Below are 22,749 nucleotides of genomic sequence, written 5' to 3' on the forward strand. Positions count from 1 at the left end.
AGTGCTTCTAATTAGCAAAATTGTAATCTAAAAATCCAGTAACCTTAGATCTCACTATCTTGAGAAACAGCTTAAAAGTTATTACCAAGCGATGTATTTTCATTTGTTATTTATTTTTATGTCTTCCTCTGTAATTAATATTCTCTGTAATTACATTTATAATTAACACTACAATTGTTTACATCTCACAGTTTCCCAATTTCCAGAATTTGAGGCCTTATTTGTACATTCTATGTATTTATTCGGATAAAGCACAAGCTCTGTACTACCATTACATGTTAGTAAGCAAACCTAAACTGTAATTAATTACATAACTAAAATAATATGAGAGACATTATTGTAATTAAAATTAAGAACGATTTTCTAATGGAAAACTAAAGATATTACTATAAAAGATTGTCACTGAATATTGTATTTTATACCTTATTCGGCTGTAACATCAGTTTGTTTACATTTTGTAAATTTTAAATGTAACATCAAAACTGTACAAAATTAATAATGCTTTATTTTGGAATTTATTGTTAAAATTCTAAATAAGGCGATGCAGTGAGGCTGCGAGTTAGTTCTTGAGTTGTTGTTTTGTCAGTCAGTTTTTGAAGTTACTTTTGGAAGTCAAAGAACTCAGTGAAGTCTGTCCGTGCTTTGTTTACATGATGAGTGTGCAGTTCGGATGTCAATTAATGTGAATAAATTTTGTGAAGCATGAAAATTTCCCATTCATTCATCAACGGACCAGGCAGAAGAAACTTACGTTAAGTAACATTCAACATGAATCATTACACAGTTTTATGTTATTTGGCAGCCTGTTATAAAAATGTCTTTCAGTAGAAAATGGACTGTGATCTGTTGCTCTTTTATTATTAAATTTTATGTGGTAATCCTCTCTTTTTCTTGTATTATAATTATGGACTTCACTATTGATTATACTATGTTCCATATTTTCTTTCACAAACAGTATAATCCTGAGAACACACAATGCGTACACTTTTAGATGTTATACATAATGAAGTATTCTCTACAGGACTGATATATGCTAATATTGGCTATTATCCTAACTGCTCTTTTCTGGGCTCTGAAAACCCTATCCATGTATACCATTGGTGCTCCACTCCAAATCTCGATACCATATTGTAGGTTGGAGCATATGATTCCAAAATTGATTTGTCTTAAGGCAGGTGGCGCTATTGTGCTAGAAAGGTGTTTTAGAAAGTAGGAGTTACAGGAGATTTTTTTTACACACATAGCTGACATGCACCTTCCATGTAAGATGTTCATCTACTATAATACACAGGAATTTATGTTTATCAGTTGTTTCAACTGAATATTCTGGCTCAGTATCCACTTGTCTTGATTTATAATTTAGCAGAAACTCCATGAGAATTGCCTTGTCCTTATTTAGTGCCAATTTGTTTTTGGTGAGATATTCTGTAGTGAGGCTAATGTTCTCTGAACATGAAAAATGAGAAATTGGTAATGGAGGTGTGATGGCAGTAGGGAACTGAGAATTTCATATTAAGTAACTTGAAACACTCAGCTCTGGAAGAGACCATATGAGGCGGTCCGTTCCAAAACTGGTCTTATCCAATTTTTTTTATGAAATGAGTGAAGCCTACTCCAATTTTCTTCAGTAGCCGGCGCATTGACTGATTAGTCTATATTCACTCAAAAGTTGTTCTTTACTGTAGAAATCATTAGCTAAAAATTGGTCATCATTCCAAAACTTGCCTTTATTTACTCCAAGTGTCATTCCAATAGTCGCCTTATCCTACCAGCCAATGAAATTCTTCATATTCCAGTCAAAGGAAACGCGCGATATTTTTCCCACGTTTTTACAGCTGTCGTCAGTAAAGTCTGAAGACGTGTGCAGTTTTGTGACAAAATAGGATTACGGTGGAAGAAAGAATTACTCCAGCTCCAAAGGCAAAGCAAGATGCCGTAAAAGTGATCCTGCTTTATGGAAGAAAACCAAGGAAAAATATAAAAGGCAAGAAAGACGTCAAATCTGTGCAGTGTGTTTACGCGACTGGTTTAGGCCCTGGTGTCACTGATCAGTGAATGTATAAAGGTTAACAAAACGGTGGTGGTGGCTGCTGAAAATAAATTTTAGGTGTTCACAAATTTTTAGTAATACACTAGATTGTTTGCGCAGATAATTTTTTTTATTTTTGGTGATGAGCAGTTTCAAAACTCTCAGGGCTTTATCATCTGTAGTAGATCACACCAACATTTACTCCATACAAATTTTTTGATTCAGGTAAAGCTCAAAGTGTGAAATAGCATTTTCTGTAAAAGTTATGATGACGGTCTGAACAAATTTATACAGCTACAACCACTGAGAATAATAATAGTAGTAATAATGGTAGTAAAAATAATTATTGGCATATTTGAGGAGTGTGCTATCATCTAGCGGGATTTACGTCGATCAAATGGGGACATACGTCTTGCAAACATCTGTCGTAATGTGCTGCCACCTAGTGGCATTGACGTAAACTCTGTGTTACGTTTAACAGTGTTCAAAGAATTTAATAACTATTACATCCACAAGGTGTCAAAACTTCGGGTGTTCACATGCTCTTGTGCTGTTACACAGTAGCTGCCACTGCAAAACGGGAATGCAACAACATTATGTTCCTCTGATTTAATCAAACACCATGTTGGGCTTTTATTATTAGTGGCCTGTTCATGTCCCATTTACATCAGGAGCCACTTTAAGGCCATTGTTTTTATTGTTACAGGCATGGGCCAATGGAACCACCACAATATCCACAATGCAGTCATAATGGACCAACGTACAAATGCAGGAAATTAAGGATATTAGACGTTCAACAGTTCCATAAGAACTTCTACAGCTCTCCCAACAAAATTGAGCAAGACACTTTTATACTGAAATATCTGAGAGCAGAAAAGCCTAAAAGAGACAGACACGCAAAAGAAGGTAGCAGTAGGAAGAGTGTTGCTATTGAGTATTTTGTTAAACTTGCTAATACCAATAAATTTCAAGTAAAAGTGTGCCAAAAAACATTTCTCAATATTTTACATGTCAGTAAAGACAGAATTCAGAGAATTGCCAGAAAGCACTACCAAACCAGTGAAATGCCTAAAGAGAAAAGAGATGGTGCTAGAGACAGGCCATAATTCGATGCAAAGTGACAATCTGTAAAGTCTTTTATTGAACGTTTGAAGTGCTGTGAAAGTCACTATTGTCAAGGAAAATCATTGCAAAGAACATATCTTCCTGGAAACTTAAGCATTGCAAAGTTACACAGCATGTATAATGCAGAGGTTTGTCATGATATGAGAGTGAAGCGATGGCTCTTTTGCAACATTTTCACAACAGGTTACAACATCAGTTTTGGTTCACCTGTAAAAGATGCATGTTCTACGTGCATTGAACTTAAGGGAAAAACTGAGCATGCAAAGGATACGTCAGAAAAGAATTCGATGATTATTCAGTTTAGGATTCATAAGTTAAAAGCGAAAGCTTTTTACGCAAAGCTGCAATAAAAAAGGGATGATATGCTCACAATGTCATTTGACTGTCAGAAAAATCTGGTTAATCCTAAAATACTGGATCAAATTGCCTACTACAGTCGTCAGATATACGCCTATAATTTTACAGTTGTGATGGGCCATTCACATACTGAACTGACAGTACAAAATGTTTTCACATATACGTGGATGGAACATGAATACAAAAAGGGATCAAATGAGATATCCTCTATAATATTTGACAGACTTTCTAAATGCAATTTATCGAACTACTCAAGTTTGCGACTTTGTGCTGATGGCTGTGGAGGACAGAATAGAAACTCTACAGTGATAATGATGTGCTGCTATTTTCTCCCCTGAAGAGACAATCAACGAATATTGTGAAACTCATGAGTATTTGACAGACTTAGTTATTTGAATTCTGCTCTATGAATAATTATGTAGAATCATTATTGTTTACTATGAACTGTGTTTTTTAAGTTCTAATAAATGAGTATAAACTGAATGCATCAGCACTATCACAAATGCACAAAAGTATATTCCTGAGTACATGAACAAGGACGGGTATACACTCGCGCACACACACACACACACACACATATCCATCCACACATATGTGTGTGTGTGTGTGTGTGCGCGAGTGGATACCCGTCCTTTTTTCCCCCTAAGGTAAGTCTTTCCGCTCCCGGGATTGGAATGACTCCTTACCCTCTCCCTTAAAACCCACTTCCTTTCGTCTTTCCCTCTCCTTCCCTCTTTCCTGATGAGGCAACAGTTTGTTGCGAAAGCTTGAATTTTGTGTGTATGTTTGTGGTTGTATGTGTGTCTGTCGACCTGCCAGCACTTTCATTTGGTAAGTCAAATCATATTTGTTTTTAGATATTTATACCATTTACAGTTACACAGTCTCAAAATATTATAAACTTGGCAGGAATATTACCATATTTACTCGAATCTAAGCCGCACTTTTTTTCCGGTTTTTTAATCCAAAAAACCGCCTGCGGCTTAGAATCGAGTGCAAAGCAAGCGGAAGTTCTGAAAAATGTTGGTAGGTGCCGCCACAACTAACTTCTGCCGTCGAATATATGTAGCGCTACACAGGCATCCTTTGTAGGCACAAATATAAATACTGGCGCCAAAACCTCTGCATCAGTAAATAAAATTAAAAAAAAAATTGGAAGACAAGTTTTTTTTCTCCGCCCGAGTTTCGACCACTGTATTTTCACACATTATCCAACAAAGTAAATACAAATTTCAAATTGTTCATCTTCGAATGTAGCAGAATTTCAATGTACTACGAAAATCCGACTGGCAAGGCTGTTTGGGATGTTTGTCAATATGGACAACTCTACGTTCTGAATTTTTTCCTACCTGTGAGAAGAGATGGTTGCTAATAGGAACCTGATGAAATGTGAATCACACGCAGTATTCTCTTCACCATAAGAATAATACGAATATAAACATTTTGTCATGTATTCTTTCGTGTTTGCTTCTATCTCATTTAAATCCTGTCTGCCTAATAAACTACGAAACTAGAGTGAGACAACAGCAAACGTGGAAGAATATACGTACCGTGTCATGTTTATATTCGTATTACTCTTATGCCTAATAGTGATACAGTCAGAAATAAAGCACGGCAACTGACTAGATTTTTAAATCTGTGCAGAATTTGATGTACTAAAGAAGCGGCCGCAAAGATTTTCAAACGGAGAAAAAGTTTCGCCAAACTCTCGTTCAGAACATGTTCTATCATACGCAGTCTATTATTTGGTTCTTGTTGATCATTATCAAAGAAAGCAGCAGTGTAAGTAACAACAAATAGCAGTCTCTTGCCATTGTTTCGCTAATGAGACGTTTCCTCTCTTTTTTTAATTGTAGGCGGCGGTAGCGCGCACAAAAGCAAGCCATGCCGCGAGCAGCGACAGGCCGTAAACACGCACTATCAGAATGCGACAAACAATGCATGACACAGTATAGTAATGCATTTTTGGCTTAGAGTGACTGACGTAAACACCTATAACATAGAAAACGGCACTTATCAGATCAAAGCAAAATAAGCAATCGATTCAAACCAGACGAAGCACGTAAAAAAGGAAGGGTATCCATATAAATACGGACGGAGCACCTGATGCATAGCAATGGCTACCTGGTAAAGCTTAACTGCTAAGCTTACAACTCGAACCAAACTACTGTAGCTGTATCGTCATTCATTCGACCTAAATTGTGTCTCATATTACAATGGACCAACTTTGTTTCGATTTGGAGGTTCGGCCTAAAACTTTTCTCTCCCCTTGAATTTCGAGGCTCAAATTTCAGGTGCTGCTTAGATTTGGGATTTTTTTTTTTCCTTTATTTCGAGGCTCATTTTTCAGGTGCGGCTTAGATTCGAGTGTGGCTTAGATTCGAGTAAATACGGTATTACTGTAAGAAAAAATGCAGCTTTCTCAGTTGAACGAAGTAACATTAGTTTGTTTTTCTTACTTGTGGTTTAATATTTAAACGGCAACACAGATAATTATCAGATAATAGCAGCATTTAGACACCTGATGTAAGAATGTGGGGCTGTTTTCAATAAACCTGTTATAGTGTTGCAAGTTGTCGACATCTATCTACTGTAAAGTTAATGCTGAAAATAGAAGTGATTGTTTATCCTATGGTAGGGACACCTGTGTTGGACTCAGATAATTGAGGAAATCTTCAGAAAATGGAAAATTCCATGAAACCAACACTGAAGTTCAGTAGTTAAGTATTTTCTGTCTTGAACATAAGCAATTATTCAAGAAATACACAGGTGATGCAGAGGAACAAAAATTCAAATCCTATGAGAGGTATAGTACTGTCAATGCTAACTGTGGTGGGAATGAGACAGGAAAATGCAAAGATCTACTTCTCTGGTCAGAAATCTACCATCACAGGGTTGGAACACCTATGAATGACATCAAAGGACCAAAGGACATTTCTACACTTTTTTAAGAGGGGTGGGGTTTCATTATAGACTAGGAACACTCTGCTCCACCTTCCCCTCATGTGGGGTCAAGTGGATTTCTGAGAAAATCATAGAACTGTCTGAAATGTGCTTGTCTGCCATTGTGTGCTGCTGTGTGGGAAATTTCCTTACTTTTTTGGTATGTTTCTTTCTACGAATCAGCGTCTGTGGTTTAAGGTGAGTAGCAAATATCCTTTTCATTATCTTGTAATGTTAACAATCGCCACCTGTATGGCACTTGGTGTGAGCGGAGCTGACTTTTGTTACTTCTCTTTTCTGAAGAGGGGACCCCCTGCTTGAATGCCTTTTTTCAGCATTCCTAAGCCTAGAAGAGTTATGTATTCTCAGTTAGCAAGACTAGAAACTAAAAATCACATGCATGCAACAGGCTTGATATACAGGGGATAGGCAAAATAATCTGAACAGTGATAGTAATGGGATGGTGTGTTTGACAGTCAACAATGGGGGTAAGGCACGTATCATGCTGGACTGTGCATATTCAGTACAGACTAGGCATCAGTGCAGGTTGTTTATGAGTAGTGCACACTTCGTATTTGCATTCAGAGGCCTTGGTCGATGTTGAATGAAAGACCTAACAGAGTTCCAAAGAGGGCAGGTTGTAGGGGCCCGATTAGCTGAGCATCAGTAACCAAGACTGCCAATTTATTGAATGTTTCAAGAGCAACTGTTTCATCAGTCATGACAGCCTACACAAAATATAGCAATACATCATTGTGTAAATGTAACAGCATGCACAAATCAAAACTAGATGACAGAGATCATCATACACTAACACAAATTGTGTCAAAACAATACAAAACTATGGCACCTAAAGTGACTGAAGAGCTCAATAGCCACCTTCGAGATCCTGTATCTATCAAGACTGTCCGCCAAGAACTCCATAAAACGAATATTAATGGATGAGCTACTATACCGAAACCATAAGTGACAACAACCAACACAAATAAGTGTAAAACATGGTGTCATGAGCATAAATCCTGGATGGCTGATCAATAGAAACACATCATATGGTCCGACGAGTCGACGTTAACATTATTTCCAACACTGGGTTGGGTTTATGTCTGCAGAATTCCAAAGGAAGCCTACAATCCTGACTGCTCGATTCAAACAATTAAGCATGGAGATGGAAGTGTGATGGTGTGGGCAAACATATCATGGTATTCTGCTGGTTCCATCATTACTCTCAAAGACTGTGTTACAGCCAAAGAATATGTGAACAATAGGTGATCAGGTGCACCCCATGATTCAGATGTTGTTCGCCAACAATGATGTCATATTTCACGATGATAATGCACCCATTCACACAGCCAGGGCAGTACAGTTGTGGTATGAGGAACATGCAACTGAAATGCTGTTTCTTCCCCGGCCAGCACAGTCCTTGGACTTGAACATTATCGAACCCTTGTGGGCGGTATTGGTGTGCAGACTCCGGAGCAGATTTCCGCCTACCTTGTCACTACAGGAGTTAGAAGAGACTCTGATCAAAAAGTGGCATAACATTCCACTGGAGACTATACAGTCATTATGGGCCAGTATTCCAAGAAAAATTGCAGCTGTATTACGATCAAATGGGGGTCCAACCCTTGTCAATAAACCATTCCCAAGTAAGTACAGGTGTTCACATTATTTTGCCTATCTCCTGTAACAGTGTCCTTGGAAACCTCAACATGACCCACAGAGGTCCATCATTAGGATAATAGCTGTCTTCAGCTCCTCCAGCCTGGTGAGGATGTTCCAGCTGTAATCATAGGTCACAAAATTGTTAACTCTGCTCCTAAAACCAAATAGACAGGTAATTGACAGAAGAATTGCCTAAAATATGGATTTTAATGTTCTTTTGAATCTGCAGAGAGCATTGCAGAACAAAAAACTCCACTCTCTACCTTAGACAAGAAAGCAAAGCCAACGTGGAAATTGTCCCATGCATTCACCTACCATGTCATATTCCAGTTACACCAGTACGATACTCTATTCCATCAGAGACTAGGACATTGCAACAGTAGCCATGCAATCTATAAATATATACTGTGAGAGTGAATGCAGTCTGATGGCAGTACAGGTACATGAAAAGACAAGAAAGTACAGGGTGGTTATGATTACAGTGCAGCATCTCAGGGAAGTCCAGTGTGAGCTGTAATTATCATATGGCAGTGAAACTTGGTTTATATTCTAATGTGTTAATAAGGAACTGATTTATGTTCGAAAAAATCTGTTCCAATTTTGACCACCAGGTGCAAATCTGGCACTATGAATGCGATAAAGACTTACAGAAGGGTTTCAGTGTGTAGTGGATTTGCAACAGAATGTGGGCAGAAAAGGTCAAACATGTGAGAAGGCATAATCTTCATGTTATTATTAACCGCTTCTTCATTGCTTACAAAATTTGTTCAATATGAGCACCAGAGACATTGATGAGATGCTGTACAACAATGGATTTGCACCTGGTGGCCAAAAATGGAACTAATTTATTTCCAGTTTAAATCAGTTCTGCATCAACCCATTAAAATACACTGCCATACAGTAGTTACAGACCACACTGGACCTCTGTAAATAACTGCACTTTAATTGTAACAACCTGGTATATAAGTCGAGCAGTGACGAATGGTGAATCATTCTAGTAATCATAAGGGCCATAAATGGGATAATCCAATAACATACATGAATTCCACAAAAGGTAGATATCTAGAGTCCACTGCCTGAATTCCACAAAAGGTGGATTGCTATGGTCCACTGCCCGGGAACAAACACCTCAGAAATGGTGAAGCTGGTTGGCTGTTTGTGTGGTACTGTCATGAGTATCTACAGAAGGTGGTTTTGAAGCATGATGAAAACACAAGTAGGCAACAAGATGTTGGATGTCCATGTGTCATCAAAGAATGTGGAGGGTGAGGGCTTGCCTGCCCTGTAAAGCAGGATAAACTGTGATCGGCAGCAGATCTGATGACAGAGTACAATTCTGATGCAGGCAGAGGTGTTTCAAAGCATATCGTTCAGTGTACATTATCAAGCATGGGGCTCCACAGCAGAGGACCCCTGAGGGATCCCATGTCATTTACGACTGCAGTGATCACTGTGCCACTGACATTGGACTGTGTATCAATGGCAACATTTTGTCTGATAAAATGGATCACATTTCTTATTACATCAGATTGATGTTCATGTTCAGATATGCTGCCACTCAGTTAAATAGCTGTTCAATCCATGCACCACACCACAGATGTAGGTGGGTAGTGGCAATACTGTACTGTGGAGGGAAATTTGCCTGGAATTATATGAGACATGTGGTAGTAATTGATGGCACCATAACAGGTGTGGACTAAGTGAACATTATTTTGCATCACCTGTGTCCCTTCACACTCAATGCCCTTCTGAAAGGTGATGGCATCTTCCAACCATCAACGTCACAAGACCTGAGTGGTTTTAGAAGCATTATAGTCAACTCATGTTGGTGTCTTGGCCATCAAATTTTTCTGATATGAACCCCATGGGACACACCTCGGATGCTATCACCAGGGTGTATATGAGGTCGAGGAAAAAAAAATTCCCGCATTTTTCCCGCATTTCCTGATTAAAAATACACTTTCTCCCAGATGAAAATACACTTCTTCTGTGTTAAGTGACAATATACTTTTCCTTGGAACAGTAAAACTTATCAATACTTTCAATGGTTATGGTTTTAACACCGGCGTAGAATTCCCCGACACCTGGTGTCTGATGTGCAGCAACATCTACACTGCATATTTTCGTGTTATGAAAGTATAAATTCGAATTCCACCATATACTGCATGTTACTTTCCCAAGCACTGAAATCAAGATTGTAAGCCAGTCATAGCTCACTCATGTCACATGATCTCGACATCCGATGACAGCGGATATTCAGAGCACAGGACATGTGACGTAGTCAATCAACAGCAACAGCACTGTTAAGTAGCGTGAACACACAAACAGGAAAAGGTAATGGTTTAAATTAATATACATAGTGTTGCTACAAGGAAAGAAAAGCTTGTTCTCGAAGATTAATAAGCTGCAAGAGAAGCTAAGCTTTCATGTATAATGTTGATCTTCTTTGTGCGTGTTACACTTTAAGATATGTCACACAAATGTGCCAGTAAAATTTTTAACGATGACATAAATGTCTGATCAGGCCTAGAAATTATTCTAAATGGTCGTCCTGAAAGAGTTTATTTTCAAATGAGAGTCAAACGCTCTATGATTTAAGAAATTCATCGTTCATTCTCGCACGTCGTTCATCTTGCGTAAAAGGAAATTTATTTTGAAAGTAATGCTTTTCAAACAAACATTCGTAATATTTTCCTGTGACCTGTTAGAAACACATTATGTGATCAAAAGTATCCGGACACCTGGCTGAAAATTACTTACGAGTTCATGACGCCCTCCATCAGTAATGCTGGAATTCAATATGATGTTGGCCCACCCTTAGCCGTGATGACAGCTTCCCTTCTCACAGGCACACATTCAATCAGGTGCTTGAAGGTTTTTTGGGGAATAGCAGCCAATCCTTCATGGAGTGCTGCACTGAGGAGACATATCGATGTTGGTCAGTGAGGCTTGGCATGAAGTCGGCATTCGAAAACATCCCAAAGGTGTTCTATAGGATTCAGCTCAGGCCAGTCCATTACAAGGATGTTATTGTCATGTAACCACTGTGCCACAGGCTGTGCATTATGGACAGGTGCTCAGTTGTGTTGAAAGATGCAGTCGCCATTCCCAAATTGCTCTTCAACAGTGAGAAACATCAATGTAGGTTTGTGCTGTGATAGCTCCATGCAAAACAACAAGGGGTGCAAGCCCCCTCCATGAAAAACACAACCAAAGCATAACACCACCGCCTCCGAATTTTACTGGTGGCACTACACACACTGACAGATGACGTTCACCTGGCATTTGTCATACCCACACCCTGTCAAACTGTCATAGTACTTGCACTGGATCCTGATGCAGTTTGGAATTCCTGTGTTGTGGTCTGGATAGAAGTCTGCCTATTACACATTATGACCCTCTTCAACTGTTGGCAGTCTCTGTCAGTCAACAGATGAGGTCGGCCTGTATGCTTTTGTGCTGTACGTGTTCCTTCATGTTTCCACTTCATTATTACATTGGAAATGTGGAACTCGGGATGTCTGGAAGTGTGCAAATCTCACATACAGATGTACGATCCAAGTGACACCCAATCACCTGACCATGTTCGAAGACTGTGAGTTCTGTGGTGCATCCAATTCTGCTCTCTCACGATGTCTAATGACTACAGAGGTCACTGATATGGAGTACCTGGCAATAGGTGGCAGCACAATGCACCTAATTTGAAGAATGTTTTTGGTGGTGTCCGGATATTTTTGATCACATGGTGTAGGTTTGTTTCAGCAGTTGCCAGAGAGCACCAGATAACAGGCATCACAGCACTTGCACAGGTACGATGATGCAGGAAGCCCATATGTTCATGTGTGTAAAACATTAAAAGATCTTACATTATGTCATAAAAGAAGTAAGACATTAGAGGATACTCCAAGAACATTGGAATTTTGTGAACCATACTAAAATGCATCATTCAGTTTGAAGTGCACATTCACATGTCCAGATTCAGGTGTAAATTTTCTTGGAGTACCAGTACTGTATTATCTTATGTTTGGTTCTTAATTATGGCATAATGCCATACATGCTATAAGATGGAAACATACACTTGAAATGCAGCAAACAGTTGAAACTAGCCAATAGTGTGGAATTAGACACTTCGTTTCAAATAAATTGACTGCCTCAGCAGAAAAGATCAATAAAAGCCAAATTTATTTAGCAAACTGACAAAAATAACTTTATTGTTCTGCAAGGCAATTAATGCATGACTGTCAGAAAGGTGGGAATAAAATAAAATCTGAAACTAATAACATATTTTAGCCTTCTGTAATTATGTGAACGTATTTTAATTCTCTTGATAGCTCCCTGCCACAGAAATCAGTTTTGTTTTCATTTGATGTGAGAGCTATACATGAGGATGAAACAGCAAAAGTCATTAAATGTAAACACGGATCACATGGAGACTACCCACATCCCCACTAAAACACTAAAATGCAGACTGCTCTGTGCATCAACCTCAGATCTATGATATTTCTGAACTGGTGCAATACTAGGTAATAGTGCTCCCTCTCCCCTGAGCATTTGAGGTAGGATGCCAAAAAAAAAAAAAAAAAAAAAAAAAAAAACTAACTTTTCAAAAATATGTTCATTTTGTAGCACACATTTTATTTTTCTAATACAAAAAATATATGTGTTCGAGAAATGTAAGACACGTTACTTGGTCTTAAGTGTGCCAAAGTGCAGTGCCATGCCTTTTCACACAGCATTCTTGTATCACACGCCACTGTGGAACTCAAACGTGTAATATTTTGTAATGGGTGCCATCAAACTATATTCAGGACACTGGAAGTTAAAATGTCTTGTGGTGCCCGTCCTGCTTCTACTTGGCTGGCTTGACATCCAGCCCCTCTTAAAAAAAATTATTACTGGATGGGATTATTTGTAAACTGGAAGAACAAGAACCCTTCAGAAAATTTGCACTCTTTACTGCCTATTAGCTAATAATTTGCTTTTTTGTGTGACATAATATTAATTATAGGATACATAAAACCAGTAAAGACAAGCAAGACAGTATACATTTCTTCAATCCTTAGGTCCCAGCTTATTTTTCTCTGTAATCTTGCTACAGCTTTACATGGCATGCTTTCCTTTCTGGGAAAGAATCTGTTACCACATCAAAGATCATCAAATGTTTTGCTACATGAAAAAACGAAACTTCGTTGTCTAATACTGAAAAAGCTGTTAATACAAACAGTACCCAAGACTGGTGTGGTTTCCCAATCTGATTACATCTATTTTGTCACTGTCTGCTAGATAAAACGAAATAGGCCTTTCTAATATTGCAGCAATTGCAACACACATCAAATAAGCACAAATGCTCATTTTTATCTACCACATTTACATAAGTAAAACAACGGAATATAATTTACGAAGTACCTATATCAAATGCCTAATAGGCCTACTATAAGCAAAAAATTTTATGTTAGGAAATAATTTCATATTTCATTCATAGTCTCTAGCTTCTGAAGTACGAGATTGAAAAGTAGTAGTACAAAATTTCTATATAAATTTGGAATCATCATATTCTTCAATGATTTGTGTGATGTCCCCATTTCTTCTCCTTCCTCGTTCTAAGACACAATCTTGTCATCACTAATTCTGTACTATTCTTGTTAGTGTCAAAACTTATTGTCCGCTTAACTTCACTAACCCGGCCACAATCACCGGTTTAGTTACCCTGTGTTTATTCTCTGGTTAGGCTTTATTATGTGTTCATACATTGTGTTTTCTGCGCTGCTCCCAGAATAGAACTATAGCGGCTGCTAGCCAGGGACTGTACAACTGGGCCTTACGTGTCGCAGTATGGCCAAACATTTTCTGTCAAAATCTCATTTTCTTGGATACACCAAGAAGATAATACATAACCTTTGTTACCTGTTATTCCTGTTAGTTGTTTATTTCCACTCTGGTAGTCTGAATCTATGGATTTTGCTAATTATAACAACGCTGACCATTTGCAAACCCAATCAACCACATATACAGCAATTGGCATTCACCCATTTGGCTTTATTCCGCTCAGCTCCTGTAGCCTTGTCCCCTTTTGTCTACAGGAAAATTTATTTCTAGATGCGACAAGGATTCCCCTGGCAAAGACATAATGCACAACATGCATGCATTCAAAAATCAACTTATGATTCATTCAGAAGTCAACTTAGAATTTGTTCAAAAACCAACAGGGATACATTTCAAAATCATATGAATAAGCGATACTCCAACGTGCACTAGATGCTAGGCACTTTGTGAAACCAGGTCTCTTTCCTCAAGAATATGAATTTGGCATCCCCCCATCCCCCCCAAACCTGCCGCCCGGTGCAGATATCCTGGTTAGCCTCTGCCCCCTAGATCCAGGCCTGCTGTGCATGTATGAATCTGGCAGCTTAGGCGCACCAGTAAAAATTTTCCGAGTGGCATCTGGCTGCTTGCTGCTATTGCTTATACAGCTAACTGCTACACTTCTGTAGCCAGAAGTATGAGAAGATACTATTCATATGTGACTGAACTGTGCATACACATGAGCTCGCTCGCAACTGCTCAAACAAATCTAATGCAACCAGTTTCGAGATCACGCTTATTGGAGGTAATTTGTTATGAAGCACTGCATAGTATTCCTAAAGCCTTTGACACATTCTGCTGTTGGCAGATGTTTGTATGAGGACTGTGTCTTGTTGTTGTATGTGGCATATTTCTTTTGTAACTTAAGTTTTCTTTCGTTGTTTTTTGTTATCTCGTTCATGTTTTATTGCAGCAGTAGCGAGCTACAGTAATATCCTTTGTAAGAGTATTGGTTCATACCAGTCAAAGTTACAAAAATTTAACTGAAAACTAAAACAATGAAAAATTCAAGGAATTCTAAAAAATCCCTGAGTTTTACCCAGTTTTCTCCCAGATAAAAAAATTCCTGGGTTTTTCCCAGATCTCCCGGGTAGTATACACCCTGTATCATACACTACCTCCATGCCCACAAACTGCTAACCCAAAATCTACAGTAATTGTGTTATGTGTGCACAGACATCTGGCTCCACATGCTTGGGGAAACCCACCAAGTACTTGGCGAATCCATGACATGCAGAATCACTGCTGTAATGCATTCCAAAGATGGACCAACATGCTATTAAGCAGGTGATTACAATGTTTCGGTTTGCTAGTGTAAGTAAATTCTATCACAGTCATTACACAGCTGTATGGCCATGACCAGAGGTTCTGTTTGAAGCAAGGTCACCAGTGAACTCAATCACCCAGTTGCCAAGGATATTGTACAGCACAACAAGGTTAACTTCAACAGCTGGCTCACAAATGGTGCCATCTGGATTCTACCCCTTCAACATGGACAGATGTATCGGGAATAGAAAAAGGTTTGAAAGAGAGTGTGTTAAGGCTTTTCAACTTAATGGGATACAAAAATGTAGCATACTATTGCAGAACTAAATGTAAGAGTGGGAAAATAGCAACATCTGTGGACAGCAAGGTAGAGGACTACACTTCACTACAGACCTCAAATTACACAGAGTTTTGCTTTGAAGTATCAGCAGTGCAAATAAAGTTCATGGGGGGAAAATGCCTTCTAAGAGGTATGATATACTGATCTCCAATCTCAAGCATCAAAAACTGTTTACCGTAAGTTGATGTGCTACTGCTAGCCATCAAAAGCTAGAAATACAAACTACTTTTAATATCTCTAAAACTGTCTGGACTTAGATAAATGAGAACAGAGAAGAGTCATGAAGAAATGCATTTTTGTAATAATAGCAGGTGACTTAAATATAGATATGCTGGAAGACAGGGGCTACACATGAAGTTTTCACGATGTTATGGGAACATAAAATCTCCGATTTCATATACAAAAAATAAAAATAAAAAATACCAATGAGATGTACTGCAGCATCAACCACATTAACAGACCATGTTCTGTTGACTACATCTACAGACAGACAAAAAGTTCAGCTTGTAAATACTCTTGTTGTAGAACATTCAGACAAACAATAGAACTTTGAGATGATAAAAAATATTAGGACAACACAGTGGCTAAATTTAAAAAAATTCAGTCTGGTGATTATAGTAGGGCAGAGGAAACAGGACAGTGTAGAAAAGATCTGGGAATCTTTTTTGATATAGTAATAAATGAAGTTTGACCTAAAGTATGCAGAGCTATTAGTGGTAAACCATCCAAGTAACAGGGCACCATATATATATATAAAAACAAGAAATGAACTGACTGTAATATATGAAAATCAGCAGAAAGATAAAGGACAGGCCAGTCATGAGGCTTACAAGCGCAGGAAGAAAGTATACAGCAGGATGATAAGAGAAGTGAAGACTACCCACTAAATTCCAGAACTGCAAACTCCTTCTGACATCACTAAAACAGTCTGAAAGTAAATATCTGTGAATAGGAAAAAGTCACATGTCTTAAAAATGCAAATATATCCACAGCACATGTGTAATAGTTGCAATCAGCACTACACAACTGTAATGGAGGAACTTCTGAAACAAAACACAGCAGCACCAAAGAGAATAGAAAACTCCAAAGGTGTGCCTGCAAGTTTATACCTTCTCCCTACAGGTGAATTTAAAAAAATGAAGCAGAAAAAATAAAAATACAGAGAGTTTGGATGGCATATTAGCAAAAATGGTAAAAAACTGTACTGTGTATCTTGCAAAACCATTTCACGTTCTAGATAAATGTAGTAATGCAAGAAGGGAGTATACCCAAAATGCTTAAAAAGGGATAATGTTTTATTTATTTATTTATTGTATGGCATATGGCAGCAGCACATATACATATCTATATACTAACAATAAAACTGTAAAACTGTCATGTATCTGTTTGAACACATTAATATCCAAAACTACTACACAAATTTTTAAGGGGTTTTCACAGGTAACTTGAGCATCACTTGGGGCAATGTATGGGCTTCATTTCATTAAAATTGGACCATGGGAAAAGAGCTACTGTGGTTTAAAGTTTTATCTAAAACTGTTATGTCTGTCTGTTTGTCGGTCTGAAAATGATAATTTCCAAGACTAAATCAAACAATGGATAATCCACGATGGAATAGTGACAATATTATGAAAAGGATAGATTGCTGCTAACCACACAGTGGATATGTTGAGTCAGGGACAGGAACAACAAGCAGACTGCTAAACAAGTAAGCTTTCAGTCAAAAGGCCATTTTCTAAAGTAGGCAAAACACATACACACACACATTCACACAAGCACAACTCACATGCATATGACCATTGTCTCTGGCCACTGTCTCAGTCCGGGCTTGGCAGCCAGAGCCAGTGGTCATGTGTGCATGAGCTGTGCTTGCATGAATATGCGTGCGTGCGTGTGTGTGTGTGTGTGTGTGTGTGTGTGTGTGTGTGAGAGAGAGAGAGAGAGAGAGAGAGAGAGAGAGAGAGAGAGAGAGGGGGGGGGGGGGGGTTATGCCTCAGGTAAATGCAGATGCTACGGTATTTTTGTAAAATATTCTTTCCATCATTGAATTCTACACCAGTCAACCTCAATTCAAATGATTCACTCATTCATTCATTCATTTACTGTATTCCACAGACTCATTTAGAAGGAGAACTTTCAGGATTGTAGAATGATTCAAAGTATACATTAACAAAAGACATGCAAAAGACTTAATTTGTACAATAAACTATCCCTATATTGCTTAATGCTATTCTGATTATACTAGCTAAATTTAATAAAGGAACAAAGTTGATATTTCAAAATAAGTATCAAGACACCACACCATTTTTGTCTGTTTAGTTTTTGGAGAATTATGGTTTGCATACAGCTGTATTATAACTTTATTAAAAAACCAGTGTCGGTCAGAAATGGACCACTGTCAGGTACAATGTGACACCACAATCAGATGCATGACAAATCATAACTATTAACAAGCATCATGACATAAAGCAACATGTGAATTGAAGTATGTGTTTCTGACTCAAGCTTGTTGTTTAATGAAGTGATAATACAGCTGTATGGAAACCATGATTTTCCAAAAATTCATAGGAGCTGTAAATCATGGCCTCTTCAAAGTGATGTAAAATTTTACTTTCCTCAAATAAACTGAGCTTTCTTTGGCTAATAAATTTGTGGGAAATTATAACAGTAATAGATTACACTGCAAATAATTAAAATGTATTTTTTATTTCTAATGTTATGTGTTAAGCAAATGATACCAACCTTGCGGTAATCTGCTGATGCAAATAGTAGAATAGCTCACCACGTCGATTCTTATTGACAAGAGCTGGTAAGCCAGAGAATGGATAGTACAGATGCCACTGCCAGTGGAATAAATTAACCCCAATATCTTCTCGGAAATATGCAACACGGTGCTCTGGTTCAAGATCAGACGCTGTGTAGTCACGTGGAATTACTATTGGTAACTAAATGTGAACAAAAGATTAAAAAATACATCATTTTACATCAAAGTAACTGACAATAGAAAATTTTATTTCCCTAGATGAAATTCAATTATTACTATGTTACACTCCAGGCAAGTTACTGTACATAGTCTGGTTACACATTTCAGTATGATTTCTTAACCTCAAATGTTTGAAAAAAGTAATAACTAGTCTATTTAAGAGCTCCATACAAAATGAGTACATATTCTATTTTAAGCAATTAGAAGATGCAGAATAAGACAAAACCTCATTGAATATGATTTGTTAGAATATCCTCAACAGTTACCACACACAGAAAAAACAGGAAATTAAAAAAAAAAACTAACAGAATGTTATATCCACCATTAAGCAGCAATGATGGCCTGTGCTAGAATTAAATGTAAAACGAAAGAAAGCATAGTGAACAACTATTCAGTAACAGTTTACTATAATATTATATGGTAAAATATTCTTTACATAAACATGAAACTTTGATTGCAACTGTATTAGTTCAGTCGCTCAGTTAGTGTTCCTCAAGAAGGTCCCAATACATGGACCTTAATTTTGAGGTGCAGAACTGTGCAGTCTAACAGCTTAGAAGATTTTAGATTGTGTAATTATAATTCTTTGAGTTGTGAATAGCAATGGAATTTGAGAGAACCAGTTAGTTTCTCAGCACACTATTAGCACATCACACTTAGTTTTCTAGATCTGTGTTACACAAATTACATTTCTGTACTAAATATTTGTTAGTTTATTCAGTTTTCTCTTGGACCAAAAGTTCAGGGGCCTTACTAAGTGCGCATTCATGACTGTCTTCAACTGAATATTGGAGAACCATTTTCTGGTACAAGTAACTAAGACTGCCAATGTACATTTGTTTGATGGCCCTTGACTTCGAATCCTAGTATGGGACAAAATTTTCAACATAACAATTCTCAACAATTAGGTGGTGGCACAGCACCAAACTATACATGCTCTCCAAAGGTAATGACCTTCAACAAAGATGCAGGTATTCATTAGATTACTTACAGTTTTGTATTCTGGAGTAGTGTAGACAGCCTTTCAGTTTCTTACAAAAGTTGTGGTCATTAGCAAAGTAGTTCAAATACTATTTATCTTTAAACTGCTTCTCAGTCTATTAGTTACAGATATTTTCATGTATCATGGTTACGATCACAATTTGTTAAAATAACTTGCTTCTCTTTGTTGATCATAAGATAAAAAGCTGAACAGTACAGAATGGTTCATGTATAGTCATCAAAGGTAGTATTTCAATGTTTATTATTTAATTTATGAGTTTTATATACTGACAATTTAGCATACAAGCTTGCAGTGCACGACTTGATCCATGGCAAAAGGTGTTGCGCTACCTGATACAGGGGCTAATTCATGTCTTGAAGTGCTCAAAACAAAGTGTAAGACATTATAATGTGGATCTTAATAATAACATAAAACTAAACCCCAATAAAGCCCATAAAATAATAATGAGATTCTAAGAATCTGCCAGATTACAATATGGAGCATAAATTAATTGCCACATTGTCATTATTGTCGCCAGTGATTTTTATCATGATGTGATATGGCTTCTTCCATTCAAGTGTTGAAATATGCTACTAGCAGTCTTCTTCAGGTGGGGTCTTCCTGGGCCATTCTTTGTTAGGCCATTCAAATGACTTTCTGGATGTTCTTGTCCTAGAAGTTGGGTAGACTTTCTTGTGACTTTCGCTGATCCTTGTTCTTCATTCACTCTTAGTTTTAACTCTCATTTTATCTTTTTAGAAGGTGGAAAAATGATTTTTACAAGGTCACTTACTTGTATAATATACAAAGAATGGCCAATATTCAGGGATATGACAGGAACAATCATTCTAAACAAAAAATCTAGTAAACAGGAGCTCTATAATGCATCCATTGAAAGCTGTGAGCACTTCTTCATCTTTCATATTGTGAAACAAATCTCTTCTACTGCATGCTCTTTGCTTTCCATATTTTGGGAGGAGGTAGTATGGACCAAAACAAGAAAAAATTGTCTAGTAAACACAGGCTACACAATACATACCTAAGAGCTATGAGCACTTGTTCATCTTCACTACCGTGAAACACTTCTACTGAACAAGTTAAGGTACACACTTTACAGTCCATATTTACTGGACAATTTTTTCTTGTTTTTATTCATACTGCCACCTCTCTAAATATGTAACATAAAGAACTTGTGGTAGAAGAGATTTGTCTCATACTATCCAAGATGAAAGAGTGCTCATAGCTCTTAAGTATATATTATAGAGCAGATGTTTACTAGTTTTTTTCCCCCTTCAGATGATCATTCTGACACATCCTAGAATATTGACCATTTCTCCTGGGACACACTGTATAAGCAACTAGCCCTCACCCTATATTTTCTACACTTGTATCTTTCCACAGATGATTATGCTATTTGCTTTTATACTAGTTTGTTTCAGGGGGGAAGTGGATTGAGTTCAAGAAATTCTAAAATTTTTATCTAATGTGTCAGTAGTGATCTGTCATGTTTTCTCAGTTTGCTTGAGTCATTATGAGCTTCAGATGTTCTGTCACATCGTTTCCATTTTATGCACACTATTTTGATGACTGCTGCTGCCATCTTCTTCAGGTGTTTTTGAATTTTGCTGTTCTCAAAACTTGCATGGTATAACATTTATTTATATATTTATCCATCTGTAGACAATCAGGATTTTATGGATGTTTACTACATAAGTATATACAATAGGTACACAAATTTATAATTGTCAATATCAGAATTCATGAATATTGTAACATAAAGATACATCGTTAATCCACTTAACACAGTTGATAATTTTTTACAGATTACTATATATTTACATCATTCCAAATAATCCTTAACAGTACAAAAACACTTTTCCAAGAGATATTTTTTTAGTGATTTCCTAAAGTTCTCTATTTCGATTATGTCTTTGATCCCTTACGGAAGATTGTTGTACAATTTAATTCCATTATATAACATGTGATTTTGAGATTTTTATTTGAATATAATAGAAGGAAACATTCCACGTGGGAAAAAATATATCTAAAAACAAAGATGATGTGACTTACCAAACGAAAGCGCTGGCACGTCGAGAGACACACAGACAAACACAAACATACACACAAAATTCTAGCTTTCGCAACCAACGGTTGCCTCGTCAGGAAAGAGGGAAGGAGAGGGAAAGACGAAAGGATTTGGGTTTTAAGGGAGAGGGTAAGGAGTCATTCCAATCCCGGGAGCGGAAAGACTTACCTTAGGGGGAAAAAAGGACGGGTATACACTCGCACACACACACATATCCATCCACACATATACAGACACAAGCAGACATATACAGAGGCAAAGAGTTTGGGCAGAGATGTCAGTCGAGGCGGAAGTGCAGAGGCAAAGATGTTGTTGAATGACAGGTGAGGTGTGAGTGGCGGCAACTTGAAATTAGCGGAGATAGAGGCCTGGTGGATAACGGGAAGAGAGGATATATTGAAGAGCAAGTTCCCATCTCCAGAGTTCGGACAGGTTGGTGTTAGTGGGAAGTATCCAGATAACCCAGACGGTGTAACACTGTGCCAAGATGTGCTGGCCGTGCACCAAGGCATGTTTAGCCACAGGGTGATCCTCATTTCCAACAAACACTGTCTGCCTGTGTCCATTCATGCGAATGGACAGTTTGTTGCTGGTCATTCCCACATAGAATGCGTCACAGTGCAGGCAGGTCAGTTGGTAGATCACGTGGGTGCTTTCACAAAGGTACAAGTCATCAGAAATACTACAATGCTTTCAACAGGACAAATTATCAGAAATACTGATGACAGCAGTTAAGCAGTTACATCAGATCATAGCATACTTCTGTTTTGTCTTCTGAGAGCCTCATAAAGCCAATATTAAAACAAAATATCCTTTATATTATCAAGATCTGACACGGCAACCTTTAATTTCCATTATAACCAGGGGATGATTTCCATACGGAAAGCTTCAGTTATAGTATGATTGTGTTAAATTTCATGTTATTAATAAGGGAAGCTACCTTTTAAAATATTGGCAACTGTTCTGTTGCATAAGACTTTCCAATGGAAAATTCAGAATATAAAGTATTGGAATAAAATTTAAACACCTCTAAATATGTGACATAGAAACATCATTTATGCATGGAGGGTTGGTGCAGCACATATCCTAAGACTATAATATCAATGAGTCACTG

The 22,749-nt window shown here is 37.6% G+C and overlaps 1 protein-coding gene across 1 annotated transcript in view; it reads right to left on the reverse strand.

Annotated features, from left to right (window-relative positions):
• Positions 1-22,749, reverse strand: part of LOC124712075 (phenoloxidase 2-like) — an 84,569-nt gene that overhangs the window by 44,301 nt on the left and 17,519 nt on the right. The window contains exon 5 of the mRNA XM_047242370.1: positions 18,327-18,529. Coding sequence (XP_047098326.1) covers positions 18,327-18,529 — 203 coding nt within the window. The remainder of the gene's footprint in view (positions 1-18,326; positions 18,530-22,749) is intronic.

The sequence above is a fragment of the Schistocerca piceifrons genome, chromosome 8 (genome assembly GCF_021461385.2).
Source record: "Schistocerca piceifrons isolate TAMUIC-IGC-003096 chromosome 8, iqSchPice1.1, whole genome shotgun sequence".
Lineage (NCBI taxonomy): Eukaryota > Metazoa > Arthropoda > Insecta > Orthoptera > Acrididae > Schistocerca > Schistocerca piceifrons.